This window comes from Phoenix dactylifera, chromosome 1 (genome assembly GCF_009389715.1).
Source record: "Phoenix dactylifera cultivar Barhee BC4 chromosome 1, palm_55x_up_171113_PBpolish2nd_filt_p, whole genome shotgun sequence".
NCBI classification, from domain to species: Eukaryota; Viridiplantae; Streptophyta; class Magnoliopsida; order Arecales; family Arecaceae; genus Phoenix; species Phoenix dactylifera.
This window is the reverse complement of record NC_052392.1, coordinates 20972719-20997560: the sequence shown is the minus strand read 5'-3', so window position 1 is coordinate 20997560 and position 24842 is coordinate 20972719. Positions and strand designations below refer to the sequence as shown.

At 38.5% G+C, this 24842-nt stretch overlaps 2 protein-coding genes across 3 annotated transcripts; both read left to right on the top strand.

Moving 5' to 3' along the window:
• The first annotated feature begins 1944 nt into the window (after positions 1 to 1944).
• On the top strand, positions 1945 to 2913 carry LOC103715992 (metalloendoproteinase 4-MMP-like). Its single transcript, XM_008803811.4, has one exon. It carries the CDS (start codon positions 2107 to 2109, stop codon positions 2911 to 2913), a length of 807 nt encoding a protein of 268 aa, XP_008802033.2. The 5' UTR covers positions 1945 to 2106.
• Positions 2914 to 4593: 1680 nt separating this feature from the next.
• Positions 4594 to 24172, top strand: LOC103715982. 2 transcript variants are annotated; one of them, XM_008803795.3, is made up of 19 exons: positions 4596 to 5023; positions 7139 to 7799; positions 7993 to 8081; positions 8208 to 8297; positions 9824 to 10562; positions 10743 to 11831; positions 11975 to 12095; positions 16223 to 18144; positions 18289 to 18424; positions 18568 to 18691; positions 18781 to 18864; positions 19808 to 20284; positions 20492 to 20587; positions 21660 to 21824; positions 21913 to 22095; positions 22779 to 22892; positions 23015 to 23197; positions 23288 to 23332; positions 23751 to 24172. In XM_008803795.3, the coding sequence occupies exons 1-19, from the start codon at positions 4868 to 4870 to the stop codon at positions 23883 to 23885; spliced, it is 6609 nt and encodes a 2202-aa protein (XP_008802017.1). In that variant the 5' UTR covers positions 4596 to 4867; the 3' UTR covers positions 23886 to 24172. The 2 variants fall into 2 exon arrangements, with proteins under 2 accessions (XP_008802018.1, XP_008802017.1); XM_008803796.3 differs by lacking the exon at positions 19808 to 20284 and having other exon boundaries at positions 4594 to 5023.
• Positions 24173 to 24842: the final 670 nt, after the last annotated feature.

Below are 24842 nucleotides of genomic sequence, written 5' to 3'. Positions count from 1 at the left end.
TTTATGACAATCAATAATTATTAAACTTAATACCAGGACTTCTTAAGAACAATGGGGTTCTTAACTTTCATGACTTTGTTCCTCGTATCTTACAAAAACTTCTTTTTAAGGTTACTGTGCAACCCTTTATCATTAAACTTAGCAACTGGATATTCCCATAGGATCTAAAGCATGCATTGGAAGCATATTTGATAGAATTGCTCCAGACAGTGATATCAAGGATAGGTTTAAACGAGTCAGTGATAAAAGATCATTGATCAATGATGCAATTGATATTAAGGAGGCTTAACTCCTCATTTTTACCGACTGAGGTGTATTTTGGAGGATACAATGGCTTTCAAAAATTCATAAGTTAGCGCAACAAATGTAAGACTGAATTTGGTCTTCAACCTCTTGCTCCAACCCCCAACCGTTTATCTTAAATACTTTGAAGTTTTTAGTGTTGAATAACAATATGCACACAAGTACTCATACAACAATTTGCTTGATCACCAACCAAAAGAGAGATAAATAAGGTCAGAACAACACATTATCCACTGATGTGTGTGGTCCATTGATTAGTGTTGGATGAATAGTGCTGATAAATTGTTTTTTGTTGCTTTACTGGTCAAATATAATCCTACATTATTATTGAGATTAGGGCACTTCTAGGAATTTGCTCATTTCAAGTTAGCAGCAGGATGGAAGGTATTTTAAACATTTTATTATTCACTTAGTTATATCATGGTATAAGTCATGCAAAGCTTTTGGGTCTAGTCAAATATGATTTCGGCGAGCATGCCCGAACCCAGGGATGTCAACAAAGCTCAGGAAAGCCAAACCATGCTTAAGCTTGACTTGCATTACAATCAAAAGGAGCTCGAGCTCAATGTAATTAATTTCCAGTTCAAGTTGAGATGTTCATAAAATGACTTGTTTAAGAAATTTATGAAAGCCTAAAATCCCCTAGGGCTTTCTGGACTAGTCTCTCTTCTTAGATTTCAATTTAACAGCTTAAATTTTTCTTAGTAAGTACTCATTACTATGCATATTTTTCAAGCTAAATCAAGTTGAATGCAAAGAAGGTAAGCAAGAGGCTCAACTTATTTACTAATCAATAAATCCTTGTTGGGCCAAACTTCACAACAAACACAAACTCAAACACAAAAGGTTTGCTTGTTTGGCAATCTTATATGCTTGTGTATGCATGCTTAGATAGATAAATAGAATGACAGATGAGTCATGGAAACTAATAAGTGGAGAATTTCCTATTTACACACCAAATATTCAGAAATTTGCAGACGTTCTCTTATAGTATGTCAATCCAATGAATAAAATTTTATATCCACAGAAAAGACCAAGTTTCGATAAATCACTACAGTTCCCATATTTCTAATATCAAAATGATAGAAGCAATATTACTAATAACTATCAGCAACAGCACAACTGCAAAGTTCTAAAGAGGCATGTGAAACTGATGAATGACTCCATTTATTCATATTTCTATCAACTATAAGCAATCATGTCGAACCACAAACTCCATCAATGTGATGTAGATATTGATGAATAAAACTCCTTTGAAAACAGCAGTCCCTAGATGTAGACAGCTTAACCAAAACACAAATCTACAATCAGAAAAATGGAAAGCCAGAAAGGTTCTCAAAAAATAAAAAGATGCTGTACGAATCCAAGAAGATGAGGAACTCGAAAAACATAGGAAGCAGAGACAGCCAATTGCCAATTGCCAAATGCAACAAAAATTTAGCACGCAGCCTGAAAGAAAAGGATGCGTGAAAATAAAACCGAATTCGGAAAAAGAACAGAGAAGGGCATAGAGAGAAGCGCGCACCCACTTAATGATGAAACGAATAATCCAATAGAACATTACCTCGTCCAGAGTCCGTCTTGTAAACGATTAAGAAAAAAAAAACTTGGAACAGGAAGGAAGGACATAGCACTTACAGGGGAACTGGAAAAATCGGATTTTTCTCGACTTTGGCACTGCAAAATCCCAACTTTCCCATCCCTTCCGCTTCTTTGGCGATCTTACCCTCCACACACATGGCAGTTCTTCTCCCAGCCCAGAGAATCCGAGCAATTTAGGAATGCCAGCACCATGAGGAAAGGATGAGAGAATATAGCAGACCCGGCTCCCGGTTCGAGTCGGCCCTCACCGACGATGCCTGCGACTCCCGGTTCGAGTCGGGCCTCACCCGCTACCAGACCCGGCTCGACCTCCCCGTCACCTCCAATCTCGACGCCCTCACCCTCTCCGAAATCACGACCCCTCGATGCGGCGCTTCCGACTCGATCATCGTGAACCGCACCGGCACCGTCCAGCGGTTTGCATTCTTCCCAGGCGAGCCGCGGTGGGTCCCGTCCTGCCAGCTGACGCTGACGTATGCCATCGCCCCCACGGACACGGTGGATCATATACCGAGGGCGGAGGTGGCGGTGGCGGCGGCGGCGTTCCGGCGATGGGCGATGGTGATACCGGCGAGGTTCAAGAAGACGGCGGAGGACGTGAAGGTGGGGTCCCACAGCGGGGATCACATGGACGGGGAGCCGTTCGACGGGGCGCTGGTCCACGCCTTCTCGCTGGAGAGTGGGCAGCTCCACCTCGACACGGCGAGGCGGTGGGCGGTGGACTTCGGGGCCGAGGGCTCTGGAGTTTTAATTAAAAAAAAAATCCTTATTTCCTGGCATTTACGGTTGCAACACTTCGTAGAAGAATACGAAGATATACCATTTTCAAAATATTATATATCTCCTGAGCCATCGCATCTCAGTCTTCAAATGGATACCATAAATTTCTTCCAAATTAATTCTAATCCCATCCAATCTACTTCTCTCTCTCTCTCTCTCGGAGTCGAATCAAACCATTCAGCGATATTGCTTGTTAAAGAAGGATTGAACTGGACTGGATCACTATAAACCTGCATCTAGAAGGCAAATTACGTTCTTAAAATAGTGTATGCCTTGATTCAGATAAGCTTTTTTTTTTCAATTTTCTAGATTTATTTTAGTGAATTATTTTTTATAACATAATTATAAAATGACAATATAGTAATTTTTAGGCAATAATTTTTTAACAAAGAGATCGAAGGTGGCGATGGACTTGGAGTTAGTTGGCACGCATGAGCACGAGCACGTTCGGCTCGCTTGCGAGTCTAAGTCCAAAGACATGGATCCCCTGTGGACAACTATTACACACATTAGGCTTTGGTTGGAGTGATATGGCGGATCTGGTCCAACTAATAATTTCTTAGAGGAGCAGTGAAGATAGCTGTAAGTCGAGGAAGCATAGTTTAACAGCTTTCCACCTCTTTTTTTTTTTAAGGTATTTTTCATTATATTATTATTATTTTTTTAAAGGATCTTCTCGGGTTCTTGCCTGGAGATCAGTACAAAACTAGAAATAAAAAGCTGACAATGAGCGCCAAGAAAAATTCTATTTACTTATGTATAAATAAATGGAGTTTCATAATAAAGATACACCCTATATTAACTTTTTTCTTGCATCTCCATTATTTTTTTTATTTAAAGTCATAATGCATGAGAAGTGATATCCTACCACAGTAGTAAGGGGTCACCTTCATGCATTTGACCAATGGAAGATAGTAATTGTTTCAAGAGTTCTTTCTCCAACTTTCACTAGCAATGTAAGTGAGCTTTCACTAGCTCTCTACACATATCCGATTAGATTTACATTTGATGATGGACCTTAACTTGTGTTTCAAGTGATTAAAAAAATATATAACTTGATGTTATTTAGATTGTCTAATTTTTTAACTACTTAATATATTGGTAAGAATCTCTAAATCATATAATTTGTTATGTCTAAGTGATTTAAAGATAATAAATCACATATGATAGGTTGAATCATGGAATTTTCATTATCCGATATAGATCTAATTAGATTTGAGTAGGGATCCACTCCGAATATAGCCAAATCTATTTTTTCATATATGTATATATATATTCAATTTATTTTACTTTCTTATGAAGTGCGTCCTATTTGTAGCAATTGAAGTGGATGGAACTTGGGCTTAAGATTTTGAAAGAAATGGGTTAAATTGTTACTCAATCCACCTAGGAAGAAACCGTCTGCAAGAAGCAATAGAAATGCAAAAAGCACACCAATGTACATTTTCAGGTCGGCATAAATTCCAGAGATCACAGCCTTTCATGCTTTTTCTGATGTGCGTCAGACGTGCCCGACCAGATATTAATTGGTCTTGTTGACCCTCCGCGTATTCCTCCTATTGCCGTTACCTCTCTTTAATAACCTTCGAGCGTTTTTCCGGGGGAAAAAAAAAAAAAAGAGAAACCTTTGCGCATTGTTGAATCCCGTCACGTGGACTGAACGAGACACGTAGCATCTTATTCTACTCCAGCGGAGCAGCATAACCGAGCGAATGAAACGAGGACTCGAGGAGGAATCAGCACAGCCCCCAACTGTGTCCGGCGACTCCCGAGGCACCAAGTTGGAAGGATCGGACGGCCAGCATCGCTCGAGACGGAACCTGCACGAGCCGACCGGTGGTCACGTGCTCCCCCTGCTCGCCTCGAGCAAGTCCACTCCCTGCCTGACCATATGCCCCCAAAACCCCACCCTGTCATCATTTTCCCCCTCACTTCCCCTGCCCTCTTTCCCTGCTCTCTCTCTCTCTCTCTCTCTCTGTGACCGCTGAGAGGGCTGAAAAGAACTGCACATAGAGATACCAAAGGCGGAGAGAGAGAGGAAAGAAAAAGCTATCTTTCTCCCCCCCAACCTCTCTCTCTCTCTCTCTCTCTCTGAAAGGTGTTCGGTGTTACCTCCCTTTCCGATGGCCTTTGGTCGGAATCCACGCCGCTGCGCGCCGTAGGGCGAGTGGGGGGCCGGGCCATGGACGATGCGTGGCACGTCAAATGCGGCTCCGCGTGGCCTCCCCTGCCGTCGATGCCGCCGGCGAGCGCTCCGAGGCCAGCCATGCCGCTGCCTCCTCCTCCTCCGTTGACGCCGCCACTGCCGCAGCTTCCTGCGGCGGGATCTGCCAGTCAGGTATTGATTTTGGATGTTGGAGTTCTCGATCATTTGCATGCGTTGGAAGGTTTGGGATTTGATCGTGGGAGAACTGACGATTGCTCCTGGGATTCTGGTTAGATTTTGACAATGTGTGTTTTTTCGGGTTCTGGAAGTTTTCGTTCGATGCCGTGGATGATCAATATAGAAATAGTGTTTATAGAAGTGGTTGCCTGTACTGTGCGTTACTTAGAAAACCATGGATGTCGCTGCTGTAACCAAGCTTAACCACACACAAATGCCATTTGGGCTATTATTACAATAATGAGGTATCCCTAATGATCACACCGAACTTCTATGCAATCGGAGAGTTTACCCCCTAAATAAATCAATATACATGATTAATAGGCGTCGTTCTTTGTTAAATAGAGCCCCTTCTAATTATGTTTTAACAAAGAAACAATGGGAATGCATCTCCACATAACTTCAGCGTATTTATCAGTTTTCAAAACATAGTTGGATATTTTCATCGGATGGTAGGGCTTCAAACATTAAATGAGCATTGACTTCATCTTTCGGTTGCCTATGCTCAGGCACCCACTCCTTTTGCTACATGGCAACAGAGTTGTAGTGGGTCAGGCCAGTGAAGTAAGTGCTCGACTTGACTGCAGTGGTTGAAGCAGAGTGACTAGGAATGGTCAAAGAGTTTGATTCGTTGTAGTTTAGGATCCAGCTGGAATTATTGAGTTTGACGCAACCAAATGAAACATGTGATTATGATTTATGGTCAAACTCAATTAGTGAACATCTGGCTATGGGGATTATGCATATCTTGCTCCCATTGGCGACACTAGCGAGCTATATGACAATATTTTAAATGTAATGAAGCAGGCATAGAAGGTGAGTATTTTCTTATAAGTCTTGTAGTGTGTTCTTAGAGTAACAATATTGACGATACTGACGCTTGTTGAGGCCTAATTAAGTTGCTATAATGTTATCTTGATCCAGTTGGGTTGTTGGTCATTTGGGTGGCCAAAGGTCATGATTCTTTAAGTGCTGCATTTTATGCTTGTATAAACAAGAGTTTTGTACCATATCATACTGGCATGCTGCTCTTGTTTGTGAATAATACAAAACCTAGTTAATATTGGCAATAAAGATGCACATCATCACGAGGTTGCTAGGAAAGGATAATGATAATTAACAGAATATTGATGCTAATATTTCGAATAGACATGCCTCTGAACCAAGACATACATATTTGATTCACACTAACACATAATGCGTGATAGATTCTCTGAGATACCCATTGTTGTTTCCGATAAACATCCTTGAAACTATGTACTAACATGATAACAACTTTATTGAGGAAACATGTTTTCAAAATGTTTGGTAGCAAATATATGACTGCACATCATTTTGTAGCATACAGTGTCCTCATATACACTGCTGCTATGTAGTAGGTATGGGCTGTCCGAATCCAAGACATGATGGGTGCATAGCTAGTGAAAGTGAGACATAATAAGCATCATTCTTTACTGTGTGGTGTGCAAGAGAACTGCAATCCATGACATAGAGGGCCATGTAATGTTTCAATAGATTTCTACCTCAATCTTTGGGGGATTTTATGGTCAGTGTAGGTGATCATTGCTGTTTAGCAAGAGTCTAAAATCAAACTGACTATAACGGGATACTTGTAGAGGAATAGATCCTTTTGAGCCCATCGGCGCATGTTTTCTTCTTTTACTTTTTGGAAGTTGAGAGAAGTAGTATCCAAAGTTCTGCATTCACTTAGTCTTATAAAATGTTTTTAACTTCTCTAGTGTGAAAGATTTAAGATTCTCTTGTCTGATGCATTTTAGAAATGATGGGGATAAAGAGGAGTGTGGGTGCTCTTCTGGAGAATCTAAAGGAATGGTGTGGCATGTAAATGGGATTCTAAGAAATTTTAAGTGGGTTCATGAAGATGGATTTTTTGGGCATGCTTATGGTGCATGGTATTGGTTGGAAGGATTATGTGTAAATAGACGAGAGCTTGTAAATATTTCTGTTTTATCTGCAAATATTTCTTGCTAATCTTAAGTTCCATTTTTATTAGCAAGCATTTGTTCTACTTGCTGTGGGTAGGCTAATTTGCATTGTTTTAAGCTGCAGGTGGCCATGAATTTGCGCCAGCATATTCATCCTTCAATTGCACAAGATTCGTTTCAGAAGGATCAAGTAATAGTTCAAGAATCATTGGTCTTTAACTCTTTGAACTTAGACTCCTGCAGATCAGGGAAAACAGAACTGGGCAATTCATTTCTTGCTCTTTTATCTGGTGATTTTTCTCAATTACCAAATTCGAGGCCTTCTTTAACCAAGCTACATGGCAATAATGGTGGTATTGATGTCAGTGGTGCAAGTTCTGGGGCACCAGTTGCAAGTATTACAACTATGCCAGAGAATCATGGAAATGTTGTCATGGGAAATGGAAATGAGCTTTCTTCATTTGTTGCACCAAGGTCATTCTTATCTACTTGCATGAAACCCCCTGTTTTGCACAACAATCTTCAAGTAACTGCTTCTCCTTGTTGTGGTATGGAATCTGCTAAACAAACTACCCATCAAGCATTTCAAGGTAAAAGTTTAGGGATTGCAGCACCTTCTATGGGGCATGCGTGGCCTACCATCAGTAGCCCTTCAAATTCCAGCCAGCGTCATACCTTAAATGTTCAGACCTTGCATAACATGTCATTTGAGACCAAGCCTTCTATCTCTTGTCATGCATCTTCCTTTCTCAGAGGGCGCCCCCGTGTCTTCTGCATGAATACAGGTGGATTACCCTGGTGAACTACACGATACTGAGCTCTTATGTTATTTTCTTCCCCATTCATCTTTTATATTCTTGATGACCAACGGATTAAAACATCTCTTATGATGTTATATCTAGCTTAGTTACTTGATTGCAAATCAATTTAACTTGTTCCGGATAATAATTTCTGACATGATCATTTACTCTGTGACAGTTGGAGAGCTGTTTGCAAGTGACATCGGGCTTTTTGGAGTTGTTTGCTTTTGTCATAGTTTACCTATGTCTGTGGCAAAATTTTGTGAGGTAGACTAGGAAGATACTTGTGTAACCCGAACTTGTTCTAGTTATCTATTCTTATTTTTTTCCTCTACTTTTTACATATAGAGGTATTCACATAGGAGAGTCTTTCTGATCACAGTTCTTTTGTAGCATTCAGGAACACCTTCGGCTAACCCTGGTGAGGCTGTCCATTTGGAGAATGGAATGACTCTTGCACAGTGGCGCAAGCTGTGTTTAGGGGTGAGTACCATCTTCAGTAAATTGTTTTGTTTAAGCCAATCTCTGAGATAGGCAAGCTATTTTTACTATCTGTTAATATCTTGTCAGTTTCTTTTCTATCTACTTGTTATACTGATTTTCCATTTATTGAAGGTTGGAGAAATCTTCCGTGTTTGTTACTGGAAATCTTTGTATTGTCCACTTGTTGATTATGGCCAGGGTATTATGAGTAAATAGTGGGTATGATTTTCAACAGACTTGACAATTAGATATTTTATTCTAAACTCATTTAGGTGCTAAAGAGAAACAGTTTGATTTGATCGTACTGGATATTGGGCCTTTGTTTCTTCATTCCAGAGGGTGCATGTTACGTTTCTTAGTTGAGAAAAATTCAAGCTCGGAATAATCAACCAGTCTCCCTTTAATGAAAAGGTGGATTCTTCATCCGTAACATTAGACTACTCTTTTTAGAATCCCCATCTGGGTTTTCCTGTGCCTTATATAAGTCATTCCAAGGGGCTCGGCCTAAGAGCTATATTGTACCCTCGGAGGAAAAGAAGGTAGAAAAAGAAAGCTTTTAAACAAAATGTCAACATGCATAACCTATGTGCCAAATTGATTCTGATGCCATATGGCCACTTTTTATTTGATCTTCTTACCTGATCCACTTTAAATTGTGAGCGAGATGAATTTTGTTTTTTATTTCATTGAATCTTGCTCATGCTCTTGTTCAAGATATCAAATCTACGTGCCATTCACCATTGCCAGAGTGAACATGTGTCATCAGCTCTTACGTCTCTTGCACACTTGAGACGTTGCAGGGAAGATTGTTTTTGTGCTTCAATAATTTCTGTTGGTTAGTTATAACCTCATCATTAAGCTTGTTGATGCTTATACAGCATCAATATTTGACTACGAAAAGAAAATTTGCTAGGAAGGAGCAACTCATTTTCATCTATTGAATCAGCTTTCTTAATCACCTTGGCTCTCCTCAATTGTATTAGCCTTGGTGATATAATGTAGGGAATCAGGAAGTGAATTTATTTGTGCTGTTGAATCACCATTTAGTGGAAATTTTAATTTTTCAGCTATTTCTTGGTTTTTAAGATAGTGGAGAGGGAAAAAATCCCATTTTTCACATTCATTTCGTACTTCCATATAATTCTTATTTGAACTTTTACTAGATGAACCTTGTCTAGCCTCTTTACTCTGTACAGTATCCCTAACTTGTTTTCATCTTGAGTGAGTATAATAAAAGTTTGAGAATTAAAATAGATACATAATAATCAAACTGGGAGCACTTGTATTTTACATAATAAAGAAAGTAAGCGGATAATGGACAAGCAGCACATGTATCACAAAACATGATCCAAGGTGCTACAGAAATCATAAAATGTGAGCACTTGAACATCTTTCTAAAAAGGCCTTTATGATAAGAACAATCTAAACAATGCATCAGTTAATGAAATAGCAAGTCTTGTTTTAGCACTGCTTTTGTTATTTCAGGTTTTTGGGAACAACTTTTTAATGTTTTACTGGTGGTTTAGATTATGGCTCCAGATGATGTCAATGGATGGGATTGGTCAGATGGTTCATTGGTAAAAGGTGGTTTGCTCGGATCTAAGGCTAGTAAGGCCACAACCCTGTTTAAAAATCCTGGGGCAACTAATACCGTGGGCGCATTTGGTGGACTATGGAAACCTGGAGAACCTTGGAACAAGTTTTTGTATAATAGTCATCCATATACAGCAGTAGGGGGATATACCACCCTTGGAAAATCACTGAACAAGGAGACAGACAATGCTGATCAGGGGTATTATTTGAATGGACATAATCTTTTCTCCAAAAACTTCTCCAGTTCATCAGAAAGTGCCATGCCTACTGTAGCTAAGCACCAGACAATGCAGGCAGTGAAGCAAAGTCATGCTTGTGTTGGTCTTAAGGAGACTCAATCAACCATGCATAAGGGAGAACAGAATGTTGGGCATCACTTTGATGCTTATAATACTGATAGCTCGGGAAAATGTGGAAACCCATCCATGTCCTTTCCATATGCAGGCACAAAAAAATCTTTCAGCCATGACCACAGCATCAGCAGCGGTTACTTTTCCAGTGAATCATCTAGAGTCAATAGGGATGGTGCTTCTTCAACCATTGAACTGAGGCTTGGGCAGCCATCTCAACATAACCATACTTTTGCAGGTTCAGGTCCAGCAGCTATGCTGCAATTTGGAGCACTATGTAACTCAAAGAAGCCACAGTTCTCTCAGCCACTGACATGCAGAAGTAAGTTGGCTTTGTTTGTTTGCTTGCTTGCTTGTTTGTTTTTGTGTTTATTTATTTATTGTGTGTTTGTGTGTGTGAGAGAGATAGAGATATATACTTGAAAATTAAGTTGTTTGTTTATTTTTGCGTTTTTCCTTCATCTTATTTGATAGTTGCGTAATCAATTCATTCTTGATGCAGCTGATTATCCCAGGGAAACAAAGACAGCAAGGCTAAATCTCCAGCGCACTCCTTCAGAAGTATCATCTTCAAATAGACAACATTCACAACATGCAGTTGAAACTACTAATGCCATTAATCATTCTGAATCAAAGGCCATGGGTGATGCAACTAAGAATTCAATGATCTCATTATTTCTTTCAAACCTTGAAGGGAACAACACATCTCAGTCTGTTGATAATATTGCTAATAACAGTGAGCATTTTCTGTCAAGGTTGCTTGATGGTGACTCCATTTCTGTCAAATGCAACCTTTCAGATTCTCTGACAGATATAACTGATGGAATTAAAAAGGGTTCTGATGCATACCAGTCTGATCTTTTTAAAAATGTGGATAAGGAGCTGGAAGTTGTTGATAATTGCATGGTAAAATCAGGCTATCTGGTCCAAAATAAGCCTATAGCAGATACCAGATTTCCTGCTTCGGCTGCTAGTGGACATCATCCTTACAGTAGTTCTTGTGAGGATGGTAGACAATCTTCCTTGTATCTCAGTCAGCTGCCCGCCAAGATGCAGCCTGCACCTGATGCTAGGAACTCTAGCCAATGTGGGAAAGTCTCCTCCTTTGCAAGCAGGGATCATTGTGATCATGCATTTCATAGATCTACAAATCCAGTTCCTTATGCTACTGAGGAACCTGGTTCTCTAAACTCAGATATCCAAGTGAATCTCTCTTCAACAAACTCCTTACGTGCTTCAGAACCATCTTCTTCCTTTTCAAATAAGAATAGTCTTGATACATCCCAGCCATTGATGGATGAGAACTTGAAAGTTCTTGCTTTAAGGCACATGGTTGAGTTTTCTAAGCAGGAAAAGTCCCCTGCACCCCTTGAAACGGGTGCACAGCACAGAAGATTATGCTGTCTTTCATCTAAGAAATTGCAAAGGAATGTTTGCCAAGATGATCTGACGGCACCTGAAGAGCTAAGGCAAGAACCTTTTGTTAACATTCATCAGGATATCTCCAAAATAGCTGCTAGATCTATACATTCATGCCCAAATTGTCACATAACTGGTGTTCAAGTCTTTACTGGCAAGCCTGGCTTCACAGGTAAATTTCTTAGTTATCAGTAATTGACAGATTAACAAACATAGATCATGGGATTTGGATTATGTTTTCATCCTTTTTTAGGTCTTAGCTTTGACATGTATAGACAGGCATATAATATTATTCTTGGGGTCATGTAAATGCAGGTCCAAACAGATGCTGCAATTGCATAGCTGCAACGAGGAGAGACTCGGTTTGTTCTAAAGGGCACACCATTCAGTTTTCTACTTGTTGCATTTGTGGTGCCAATGAGCAGCCTTGTTTGAGGTAACTTTCATAAAATCTTTTTTCTGTTAAACTCATTTTTCAAAAGCTTCCCTTCTATGGGACTAGTTGTTAGACTACAGCACTATGTTTCTTAGTTGCCCTTCTGGAGTTATGCTAACGTTATTGTTTGGTATTATCGTCCAAATTTGCAACTTCAGAATTGCAAATAGTTCAATTTCCATTCTTTTTCCCATTAAGTGATGCATAGTTGAGTATCAACTGACAAACTGCTGTTTTTTTTTTTTTTGGATCTGGCAAAATTTGGTGCTCATTAACAGGTTGTTAATGTGTTAGTTTGTGATATAGAATAAAGTAATGTAAACTAACTGTGGTCACTTTATGATAACTCAGCGATTTGGTGGATAAAACATGTTGTGTATTTTAAAAAGATTCCTATCCTATCCATGTTAATAGATCTTGGATAGAGTAGATTGGTTGGTAATGGCTTCAATAATGTGTTCTAACAGTCTAAAAACCATCTCTGGCTTCTTTATGGTGAGCTAAATAACTGCAAAGTGATTGCATTAGGCCATAAATGCTAGATAGAAGTTCTATCCAGATTGTTGATATATTTGTTCAGAGTTATGTGTAAAATGGAGCATAAATGAATTTGTTAGAATGAGAAAAAATACAAGCTTCTTCCTAATAAGTAGTTTTATTCACCTTATTTACCCCAAAGCGATATTTGCTGAAGCCCTTCCCTTTGCATATGTGCTTGTGTGGTCACACTCAACAATGCCTTGATTCATGAACCACAGTTTACAAGTTTCTGTATTGTCAAGGGCGCCTCTTTGTGATGCACTGAAGTGCAAATTTTGCATGAGACTGATTTGTCATGGTTGGGTTATTGGAACCAGTTCTAATTAGTTAAATAGCTTGTTGCAGTTGGTTCTTAGTTATGTAAGTGGCATGTGAGGATGAAGAGCATTTGAAAAAGCAACTTGCAGCATATGAGCAGGGGAAGTGCCTGGTACATACTTGACATGTTAGCAAGAGAATCATAAACACTTGGAAGCAAATACTCAAGAACATATTTGAACTGGCTTTGCATGTAATTTGTGAACTAGGAGGGGCATGCATGTCCCCCGTGCTATTCATTATGCCCTAATGGATCTCGTATGCCCAATATATGAGCCTAAAATGGTACAGCTCTCATGTTGGATACAGGTGAGTGCATGAAGGGCTGTGAGTATCATTTCCCTAGCATGCAACCCATTAGGCTGTTAGCAACAAGGTTCTGTCTACATGCTTGCGTTCACTCTTCTGGATGACCTTGTTGAACCTGATAAAGCTGCTTGTCATGCTGAGAATTCTTGTGCATGTGCTATTGGGCTGGGTGCTCAAGAATTGGGATGCATGTCATAGTGGCATAGGTTGATTGTTCTTTTACTAAGTTAGAAAGAAACATCTCAAAGGATGGTTAAATATCTTCAAAAAAAAAACGAAGTATTTCTCTAAGATGACGGTTCTATTGCAGTTTTTGCAAGAATTTCATATATTGAAGGCCACAAGAAGACCTATGCCATTTGAAGAAGATTTTTTTTTCTCTTTTTTACTCTTAGTTGTATACATTGTTGCTTGCAGGAAAAATGCAATTCATTTTAGCTTGGTGTAAACCAACATGACTTTTGAGGTTTTCAACCCTCAGTTTATTTTAGTTGGAAGGTCATCATATGCGGAAGTCAGGATCTTGGCAAGGCAAACTCAGTTGGAACCCTGGGGACAATTTGCTTTTATGAGTGTGTTATGACACATATGTCTGTTACCTGACCATTCATGGAGTGTGTTTGCTCCTTAAGAACCCCTTAGTGTAGAATAGTGGCTTTCAAGAAGTTCAACATTGGGCTCCTTGAGTTTTATCAGGGTTATTGGTAAAATCCTTTACAAGTTTTCCCATTTGTTAAAATAGTTTTTCAAAGAATAGTTACTTCTGTAGATCTTGTTCAGAGGCTTTGGTTTTATAAATATGGTTTTCAAAGCTGATACTAGATGTTCTCTAGAATTAGGTGCAGTATTCTGGAGAAAATTTCATTATAACCAACACATCATGGGGCAGTTTAAGTTTTAATATAGAGGGCAGCTTGAGTATTCATCTTAAACCTTCACTACTGAACAGTTTATGTACCAAGTTCTGCTATGCTTGAACTCCTTTGAGCACAGTTCTAGGTGCTTTATTACCACGGTGACTGCATCTGCCTAACTTTCAAATAACTTGAATATTACAATACTCATGCCACTGGTTATTGCTACTATGGTGAAGATTTTATTAATTTAATTTGATGCTCATAAAATATCTCTCATTCTTAATTCTTTTTCAAATGCTTATGCTTTTCCACGTCCTCTTATGTTTTAGGACCATGATCAACCTCCTATTATGACAAAATATGCTTGCTTTCATTTCCACTTCAAGCAATTATTGTTTGGTCAATTTTGCAGATTCTGATCACAAGTAGATAAGCAGAGCTAATGTGGTTCAGGGTATTTTAAATTTTAAAGATGTTTTTCTTATTTTGTCAAGTAAGGGAATAATTTAACGTTCACTCTGGATCTCGATGTTGTCGATTTTGCTGGCTTAAGATATTTAATCTAGTATTTCATTGAGTGAGAAGTATTTTGTATTAAGCTGTTTACATAATTTTTTGTTCCCTTAGCTGCTTTCAGATGTAACAAATAAAATCCAGCTACTTATGAAGTGCATTTTAATGTAATAAAATACAAAATGAAGTATGAGATCATTCATTCATTTTGTTCATATTGCTCTTCCTTTTTTTCTTCTGCCTTTCTCATGTCTTCCTTTTCTATCCTCTGTCTCGCTTCCTCTTATTATTTATACTTCTTTGTACTTTGTACAGGTTTAAGATCGTTACAGTCGTAAGGTTTCCTTCTTCAGGTTGTTTAAGAATATTGGAGTTAAATTGATATATGAACACATGAAACTAGTTGTGAACATGTCTAAATCATCTATGAATTTAAGCTTCTCTCTACTGTCATTGATTTTAATCAGGAGAACTGTTTATCTTCTCACAAGGCCTCTTCTTACTTGTGGTTTTTCCAAGAAATATCTTATACCTTAATTTCGTCTCATATTATTTTTTCCCATTTGCTTTTCATTTTTAAAAATCTACCGATTTTGCTGAGGTTCATCACTTAGTGCAATTAGTGCTTAATGGGTATGCACTTCATAACTTCTGATAATTATTCATTTATAAACATGGCAAGTTGCCAATCAAATTGAGAATATGATTTGATATCTTTTGGTGGACTTCGTGTTTTGTGCCTACAAGATCAATGCAGTTCCAATATCAAATGGTGCTACTTTCCCCTTCTTCTATACTCTTAATCTAGAGGAACCCAAATTTCTCTCCACCATGAACTTAAACTGCATAATTAGAACAACATTTTTTGGTAACTGCTTATCGAGGTTTTGGCAGCATCTCTTGTCTAAAGATGCTCTAGGAATTCACACAGTTCCATGTGGTTGGTACTAGATTAGAAGCTGGTCATAAAACATTCTCAATTATTTATGGATCATTTGTCAATCCTTAAACCAGGACCTATTTAAATGAAGATTTGGTTGCTATTGGATTCTCATACTTGTGGTGGATTCTGATAACAATTTGTTCTAATTCTGTTTTTTCTTTTTCCTCGTCCATCATATTTTCCTTTTGCCATATGCTCTTTGTTGCTAGTCATCCTTGACCAAGTACAGCAAGTTACAGTTTAACAGCGAGCCTATGCTTTTGCTTTTATTTATATCTAATGTTGTTTGCCACCAACTTTTGACTGAAGGGAAACTATGGGACATAAAGATTGTGCTGGTATTCCAATGTTCCAATGTTCTTACTTTTAAGTTTTGACTGATTGTGCTGGTAGGTTGGAAAATTGCTCACTTGCAGAGACCTAGAGCTTATCCATTTAATTTCGATTTTGTTAATCTTTTCTTTTATAGACAAAGAAAATGTAAAATCTTCAAGTGATTTCTCTCCACTGTTTTCATATGATATTCTTGTCTTAGTTCATTTCTTGCTGTATAGTCTCTGTTTGCTGGAAATATCCATTAATCAGTTATGAAGCCATTCCAAGCTAGATTTCTGGCTAACCTCTTATGTATATGATCTCTATCTCAGACTTGGGAGACTCTCAAACAGCGCTACTGATTGTGCTAAGTTTGAAGTGTGCAAGCAGAAGGAACAAAGTCCTTACTTGTCTGGAAAATGCTGCTCCTCTCTATGTTCAAATTGTGTGACAGGTCATATCTTGGAAAATGGTAGCCCTTATGATGCCTTAGGTGAACCAAATGTATGTGGGAAAGCCAAATTAGTGCGTATCATGCCACCTTGTGATAAAGATGATTTGCTTCGAGATGGCAAAAGAAGTCGACTAACTCAATGTGAATGCTTCAAGAACAATACTGTCATGAAGAATGACAGCCAGACTGCTCTGTCGAGAGATGTTCCAAGCAAAGTGATTGCACACTCTGATGGTATAATTGGCAAGCCTGCACAGGTATTGGAGGCGACAACAATAGTTGGTGATCAAGTTGCAGAGAATATTGTGAAGGAGATTGATGGAATTAATCAAGATTCTGAGTCAATGAAAGCAGAACAGATGTCTAATATTTCTTCTGGATCCTCTGCTCCTGCTGTAACTGAGGTTTCAGTTGAAGCTAATAACGTTGATTCCTGCAGCAGATATGTTGGCCATGCTAAGGCTGTCCATGATTTTGTGGTTGACGAAGGATCAGGAATTGAGAAAAGTGGTTCATCTGATGAAGCACTAGGCAGTAGAGAGTGCATAGAATCCCTCACTTTCAAGGGTAATATGGATCCAGCCAGTTCTGGGTTGCCGTCTTTGCCAAATCATTCATCTCATGAAGCTCATTTGGAGAATTCATGTAAAAGAAGGAGGGTAAGAAGTCAGATCATTGAAGCATGTAAGGCTCATGAAAAGATCAACCAGAAGTGGCAGACTGAAAGGATGTTGGAAGCAGATAACAGGAAGGAACCTATGGAATGGAATAGACTGGATGTGTCAATTCCAGTAACTGGATTATCTGTAGTACATTCTGAATCCTCTGACTGTATTGGCCATTCAAAAGTTCACCTTTCTTTAACCCAAGGGGTTGAAGCTCCATCTCTACCTGATGACATGATGCAAAAGACATGTGTCTCGTCTTGCAGGTCTTCGAGCATCAAGCGGAAACGCTCTGCTTTGTCCTCCCCCAAGCCCCATACCATAAAGAAATTTGACGACCGTCATAAATTGTGGGAGTATCATAAGATGCAATCGGCTAGTGATGATCATTTTCTTAGAACATTGAATGTTTTGGCTGGAAAGAAGGAAAAACAAGATTTAGCTGCAAGCTCAAAACAGGGAAACTGTGTATTTGCTGGAAAAGCACCTAAATTCATGTCGCTAAGTTGTATAGGAAGCACTCCTAACCATGGAAAGAGTACTATGGACAAGAAGGTGAGGCCTGTTGTTTGTGGAAATCTGGGTGTCATCTCCAGCGGAGGAACTAGTGGTCAACAGAAGCCTGCAAAAATTGTTCCCCTCAGCTTGATTCTTAAAAAAGCTAGGTGTAGCACCACTGAATTTGTCAAAAAAGCTGGACTGACAATGACATCAAGGACCAAAAAAGCACGCCTTAGTGCAAAGTCATCTTCGTGGAAGTTACGGGTTGATGAAAATTCCAATGTAGTTGAAAGAAATGGAGCAGATTCTGGCATTCCTCTTATGTCACAAAATGATAAAGGATTTTCAAGCAAAAATGATGAATGCTTAGATGATTCTTCCATGACAGCGAAGGAGACAAATGCTGGAAATAATAAAACTATAAAGCCTAGTTTGTGCCATAAAAGGTTTCTCTCCCAGTCCAAACCAAAATACAAGGATATACATGAGTGCACTCTACTTGCTGGAAAAGATAAAAATGCTATAAATCCTACATGGTTACCAACTTTTGGGAAGAATGAGGGTTCAGATTCAATTGAGGCCGAAAATCAATGGAAAACTTCCCCTTCAACTGGTATAGCTGACAATTTAGCTGGTGAGTGGAGATCCTATATTTGCTTATTATGGATTTTTTTTTTAAAAAAAAATCTTTATGACTTCTCTGATTAAGAGTATCACAGATATTTTATTAAGACATTGATCTAAATATATTTAATAATCAGGTCTAAAATTTGTGCAGGAATGGAAGATCATGGTAAAAAATTTTGTTCAAGAAAGGTTTTGAGATGTCCATCTTCAAGAAATATCAGATCATTGAACAATTCCAAGAATAATCAAGATCATGCTGGCAAGCTGGGTCAAGTAAGCACAAGAAGGTAGATAATTACACTATATTTTCTCCAAATTGTGCAAATAATGAAAGTTGATGAACATTTCCTTTCTTGCCTGCATTTTCCTTTTGGTTATCATTCATATGATGCCAATATGGTTATATCTGTTCTTAAATATTCTGGTGCAGATGTAGCAAAGAAAACAAGTGCCCTTCCTTTCTTTTAGAATCAGATGCATTCTGTTGTGTCTGTGGAGGCTCTAACCAAGAAGATGCCAATCACTTACTAGAGTGCAACCGATGCATGATTAGAGTGCGTGGCATAAAGTTCTCATTCTTGTCAAATTGTTGATTCCTTTTGTTGAATGTGCAAGTGTAATAGACAAGCATTATTTTATACAGGTGCATCAGGCCTGCTATGGTGTTTCAAAACTTCCCAAAGGTCATTGGTATTGTAGACCATGCAAGTCCAACTCCAAAAACATAGTAAGAATTTAATAAGTGCTGCATTATGTTATGCCTGTTCATACTCTAATTATCCATGTCTTAGTAGAACGCTTTCTTCTGTGGTTCCTTCCATGATATTTGAGAATGAGCTCAATGCAGAACAGGCAGCCTTTATGTAACCTGAAAGAAAAAGGCCATATGTAGAAATTTGGTTTTCGGTAGATATGGCTTTCTAGGTTCTGACATTGTGGGTGCTTGAATTGGGATTGGGACCGTCATGGTTTAACTGTGTTGGCTTTTCTTGATGTCTTCATGTTTGGTGAGATCCCGGTCTGAGAAATTGCAAGCTGCAAAGTCCTTCCTATCTTGTTTTCATTTATCTTTCTTACTAATAATGGTAAGGGTAAATGTTGTAGTAATGGTTATCAGCCTTGTAAATTTGTGCTCGAGAGGAGAATCCATAAGTATTCAGAGATAGCTGTAATGTGTGTTTCAGGTCCACTGCCTATTAAATAAACCTATGCCCTCAACATATAAAACATTTGCTTGATGGAGCTGAGTTGGTAAAGTCTCTTGTGTGTTGATAAAAGAGTCCTGTGTTCAATCCTGTCCTTGCTTCATTGTCTGGCTGATCTTCTTGCATACATCACAGTTCTCGTGTTAAAAAAAATGGTGGGCATCAACCATGAAGATTTGTGTCTTTTTCATTCCAAACCTCAATATGCAATAATAAAGCTATGCATAAAATGAGCATGCCTCTTGGTATATGACTAAAGTTATGTAGTAAATCAGATTTAGATATTTGTTTCCATTTATTTCTCCACGACTTTTGTATAGATGAGGTTATTTTTCAAGTCTTGGGATGCTTAAGGTAGTTATCACGATACCATATTATTTGTCATGCAAGCTGTTCCGACAGAAAGCTCCAGGAGTTAATCAATTTGTAATCTAACTTCTTTATTATATTTTGATGCATATTTAGGTCTGTGTTCTATGTGGTTATGAAGGAGGTGCAATGACACGGGCATTAAAAAGTCGAATGATTGTGAAAAGTCTGCTGAGGGCTTGGAAAGTTGGACTACGACCTAATTCCATGAAAACAGTTCCTTCATCTGAAGTTCTAAAGAATGAGCTGTTGGGACCAAGTTCAGTTGGTGAAACATCTGGATATGATTCATCTGGTTCTGCTCCCACTGCAGGAGCAATGAACTCCAACAGCTTGCCTACGACTGCTTTGAAAATGGATGTGCAAAACCTGAACAAAAGCATACAACAGAGGGACATTAGGACAAAAAACTTTCGGGCTTGTAACAGCATAATTGCTGGAGTACTTGATCTATCCATTACACAGTGGGTTCATGTGGTTTGTGGGCTTTGGACACCTGGTACACGTTGCCCAAATGTGGACACAATGAGTGCTTTTGATGTGTCTGGTGCTTGTCCTTCTAGGAAGAATACTGTAAGTTCTCAATATTCTTAAAAAGGATATTGTTAAGAAGGTGAAATACTCCTACATGCATCTCAAATAAATGCCATCCTGGTGGAATGAGTACATAAGTCCTTAGATATTGTATAATTTAGTATTATAATCTTTGCATGATATGAATTGCCTTCTCCTCTTATCATCTGGTGCTTATTCAGGCTATTGCGACTTTGCTTTCTTCAGGCTTGTTCAATGTGTAACCGACCTGGGGGCTCATGTATAGAGTGCAGAGTTCCAAATTGTTCTGTATTGTTTCATCCATGGTGTGCGCACCAGAAGGTATATACAGCCTTGTCTTTTTCACTAAGTTGCTTGAATATGAGGAAATTAGTTTTTTGATTAGTATGTTTCTAATTTTTTTTATTTTTGTTTAGCTCAAGATTAAGCGTAAAGTCCAATATGCATGTCCACCCCTATACTAGTTAATTGTCATTAAGTTACAGTTTACACTGGACTTTAACTGCCTTTGCCGTTGTAGGTTTAATTTTGGATCTTTTTATGTCCTCAAGGCTCGATAAGTAATTTCAGAAACCCCACCGCCTGAATATATATATATATATATCTGTTCATGGTTGACATAATTTGTTGTTCTTCTTCACTTTTTATTCAGGCTCTGCTTTTAAGTACTCCCTGAAGTACTGTTTCTCTATTGCCAAACTTTGGTTTGATAATTAGTGAAAATTGTTTGGCTACAAATAAAAAGGAATTTAAAGGGAGAGTATAATGTAAGAGGACGATGGGACTTCTGAAATTCAAATGTGACTAAAATTTTTTCCTTCTCGGTGCTTGTAATATTTTTAAAACTTCAAGGAACTCATATATCAGGATACACATCTATTTAATCTTAATGTTATTTTCAAAAAGAATGTCAAATCGGAAAATCATCAGGATTTTTGTTTTTACATCCTAGGGCAACTTTACTGAGGATGAATGAACAAGCTAGGGCATGTCTGGAGATTCTTGTGCAATCCACCAGGATTCACAAGAACACAAGGTAGGCACGGCCCATATTTATAGTATTCACAAGGATTTTTTCAAAGTGAGCTGGCTTGAATCCTATAGGGAGAAAAAATGACCTCACCAGGTCTTTTTTTTTTTTCCAGCCTATCGGAACGGACTGGAAGAAGTCCAGTTGACATAGGCTGGGCCAGGTCTCATATTCTATAATGCTAGACATAATCTGTGCATAGTTTAGAAAATTTGTGCTGGACGAGCCTGGTCTGGTTTCTGCAGGATTTTGAGCCCAATCCTGCAGGCATATCCAAACAGGTCCTTAATGTTATTAGACCATTGAGTCGAGTTGTATATACTGCTATATACTAATTTTATTCATGGCCTACCCTTTTGATAGGGTTTACTGCAAAGTGAGGTTGAAGGTGATGACAACGAAAAGGTTGGCTTTTATGGAAGATGCCTGGATCATGCCACACTCAACTGTGTTACTCTTGATGGTCATCCTGTGGATCCTGAAGAAGAAATTCCAAATAACAGGGATTGGACTTGTGCTCGTACGGAGGTACTTTATCCAAATGTTGGACAGAATTCCTTCTAGTTTCTCTACTAAACAGAATGTTTTTATATCTTTGTAAACCAATTTACAACAGGGATTCAAAGGTCGAAAAAGAGAGGAAGGACTTGATCCTGCTCTTCAGAAGCCATATAAGGATGGTGGGGGATGCATTGTTTCCCAGGAGCAGATCAATGCATGGCTTCATATTAACGGGCAAAAGTCATGCACAAGAGGGGTGGTAAAACCACCATGCTTAGATATGGAGTATGATTTCCGGGTATTTCCTTGGCTTTTTTTGCTGATTTATTATCATAAGCATCCATAAGATCTTGATAATTGAGAAATTCATATTACATTCTTCAGTAGATTTTATTGATTAGTAAACTTAAGAACTCTTAATAGAAGCCTAGTTGTTTTTCCACAGTAATAAACTATTAATTTCTAATATCTACTAGCTAGGTCGTCACATCAATTTTATTTCTCTTGATGGTTTTAGCCCTCCTACTAATTTCGAGCAATTTAACCAACAGCATGCAGGGAATGCCATTGCTCTCTGATGGCGCTCAACAATTCTTTATCAGTTAATTTGCGTCTGAATTTGTTTTTGCAAGAACAATTCATGCTTGTTCACATACATAAGGAGCAAAGAAACTTTTCTGACCATGGTATCCACCAGTTGGGATTTAAAATGAATTACATCTGCTCTGCTTATCTGCATACATGTAGAAATTGTATGGTTGCTATATTTAAAAGCTGGATGTTGAAGAAAAATTTAGTTTTCTCATGAACTGATGATTCACGGGATGCACTCTCTGAATTATCTTATTTTCTGATTTCTCATGTAAAGACTGGCCGGATTCCTATTTGTTAGACCGTTACAGTATGTCACCACCTTAATATAGGTGGTGAAATACCATGGTAGTGTGTTATAATTTTTTTTTTTCCATTTTTCTTTGTCAGAACGAATATGTTCGTTACAAACAGACGAAGGGGTGGAAGCATTTGGTAGTCTACAAATCCGGCATTCATGCACTTGGTCTGTACACATCGAAGTTCATAGCCCGTGGAGCTATGGTAATGACCAACCTAATTGCAAACATTCTTCGAGCTTCTTTTATTATATTATTTATTCTTATTCTCATATTGGCAGATATTTAAGATCCATATATCCTACTGGCCTTGTCCTACATCTGCAGGTGGTCGAGTATGTTGGAGAGATTGTGGGGCTTCGAGTTGCTGACAAGAGAGAAATTGAGTACCAGTCTGGAAGGCGATTGCAGTACAAGAGTGCTTGCTACTTTTTTAGAATCGATAAGGAGCATATAATTGATGCCACTCGCAAAGGTGGGATTGCACGATTTGTCAACCATTCCTGCCTGGTAGTCGAGCTATCTCCTAGTACCTTTTTCCTTCCAATGCTGTTGCTATTTCTCTAACCATCCTTTTTGCATTCCAACTGATTGAATCAGCCGAACTGCGTCGCCAAAGTTATATCAGTCAGAAATGAGAAAAAGGTAAGCTAATAGCTTTAACTTTCATAGGGCATAACCAACTTAATGAACACATATAGTTAATCTATATGATGGGACATCCAACTCAACAGTCCACACTGTTCATTATCATCTAAAATATCCAAGTTGTCTATAAAAAGAAAAATCATATTACTTTGGAGACTCAGTACCTATGTTCTAAATGCATAAACATTTTTTCACTAGTAGAACAAAAGGTGTATTTGGATTGGTGGTTTGATAACGATCTCATTCACTTCAAATTTGATCCATATGTATTTTAAGATACATAGAATATGAATAGTATGGATCATCCCTTGGATGGACTTGCAACCTTTGGGAGGGCTGAATGAAAGAAAGTTGCTTGGTGGCTGAGTGGAAATTTCTTATATCAAATGACCTAGCTTCGTCTGCAATGCTGCAGGTGGTTTTCTTTGCAGAGAGAGATATAAACCCTGGGGAAGAGATTACGTACGATTACCATTTTAACCATGAGGACGAAGGCAAGAAAATTCCATGTTTTTGCAATTCGAAGAATTGCAGGCGGTACTTGAACTAGAAAAATCAATTGAAACTAAGCCTGCATTGTATTTTACTCGGTTGTAAACTCATTCAGGGTTTAATGTTTTCTTCATTCGAGCATTGCCCTGAGACATTTTCAATGGAGTCCATTTGCTTGTGCATCTCTGTATCTATATGTAAATAAAGTACAAGGTTTTGTCACTCTGAACCATTGGCTGCCAAGCATAGTTAACAATGGCATGTGGAAAGCTTGATCGAATTCATTCAATTGGTGTAAAGAAGATAATTAGTGTGAGACTTCTACTACGAGACTTTTCTTTAGGCCAAGAGCTTTTGTAGCATTATTGCTTTCTTTTTGAATGAGTGCATATGAACTGCCTTTCTGCAAGTTAAAGATCAGAGGTTATCCAGATACTCTACACTACATGGCAGCTTCTGTTGGGGAATTCATGCTAGAATGGAACGAATGTGCTTCTGATCAGATTGGTCAGTTCTTCTGTGGTTATCATTTGGTTGAGTGGTCCGAAGTTGCTAAATGCTAAAAGCATTTCAAAGGATATCATAGTATCGGACAAGAATGTTATCTGCATCTATGAAGTTGTGGCCTCTCTGGTTGCCTGCTAACGCTATTCATTTCAACCCCCATGAGTGGGTGTTGATAAGCATACGAAGGATGGAATCCAGGGATATGACTTTTTCTGATGCCCCATGGTTATTCATCCTTCTAATTCATTCTTCATAGCTTCTCACGACAAACCATAGGTAACTAACCCCCAGATCAGAATCTTAGACAATTCCTCGGTGCTTCTCGCCTCAAGTTTAAGCTTTGTTAAGAAACTGTGATTCGTTGTACTTGCGTAATAATTGAAATCGTTAAATTCTTGTGGAGGCTCCATTTTTTGGAAAATTTCACAGAAAAAGCTGCTAGAAAAAGAAAATATGTGGAAGATATGCGGTATATCAAACATTGCAGAACCGGTTTCTCTTCTTTTTC

What these genes read in the sequence shown, in the direction of transcription:
- LOC103715982 (XM_008803795.3), top strand. Translation starts at nt 4,868, where the DNA reads ATGGACGATGCGTGGCACGTCAAATGCGGCTCCGCGTGGCCTCCCCTG. An exon ending in TCAGCCACTGACATGCAGAA is followed by an intron (nt 10,563 to 10,742) that starts GTAAGTTGGCTT and finishes TTCTTGATGCAG; the next exon opens with CTGATTATCCCAGGGAAACA. An exon ending in GGTCAAGTAAGCACAAGAAG is followed by an intron (nt 18,425 to 18,567) that starts GTAGATAATTAC and finishes ATTCTGGTGCAG; the next exon opens with ATGTAGCAAAGAAAACAAGT.
- LOC103715992 (XM_008803811.4), top strand. Translation starts at nt 2,107, where the DNA reads ATGAGAGAATATAGCAGACCCGGCTCCCGGTTCGAGTCGGCCCTCACC.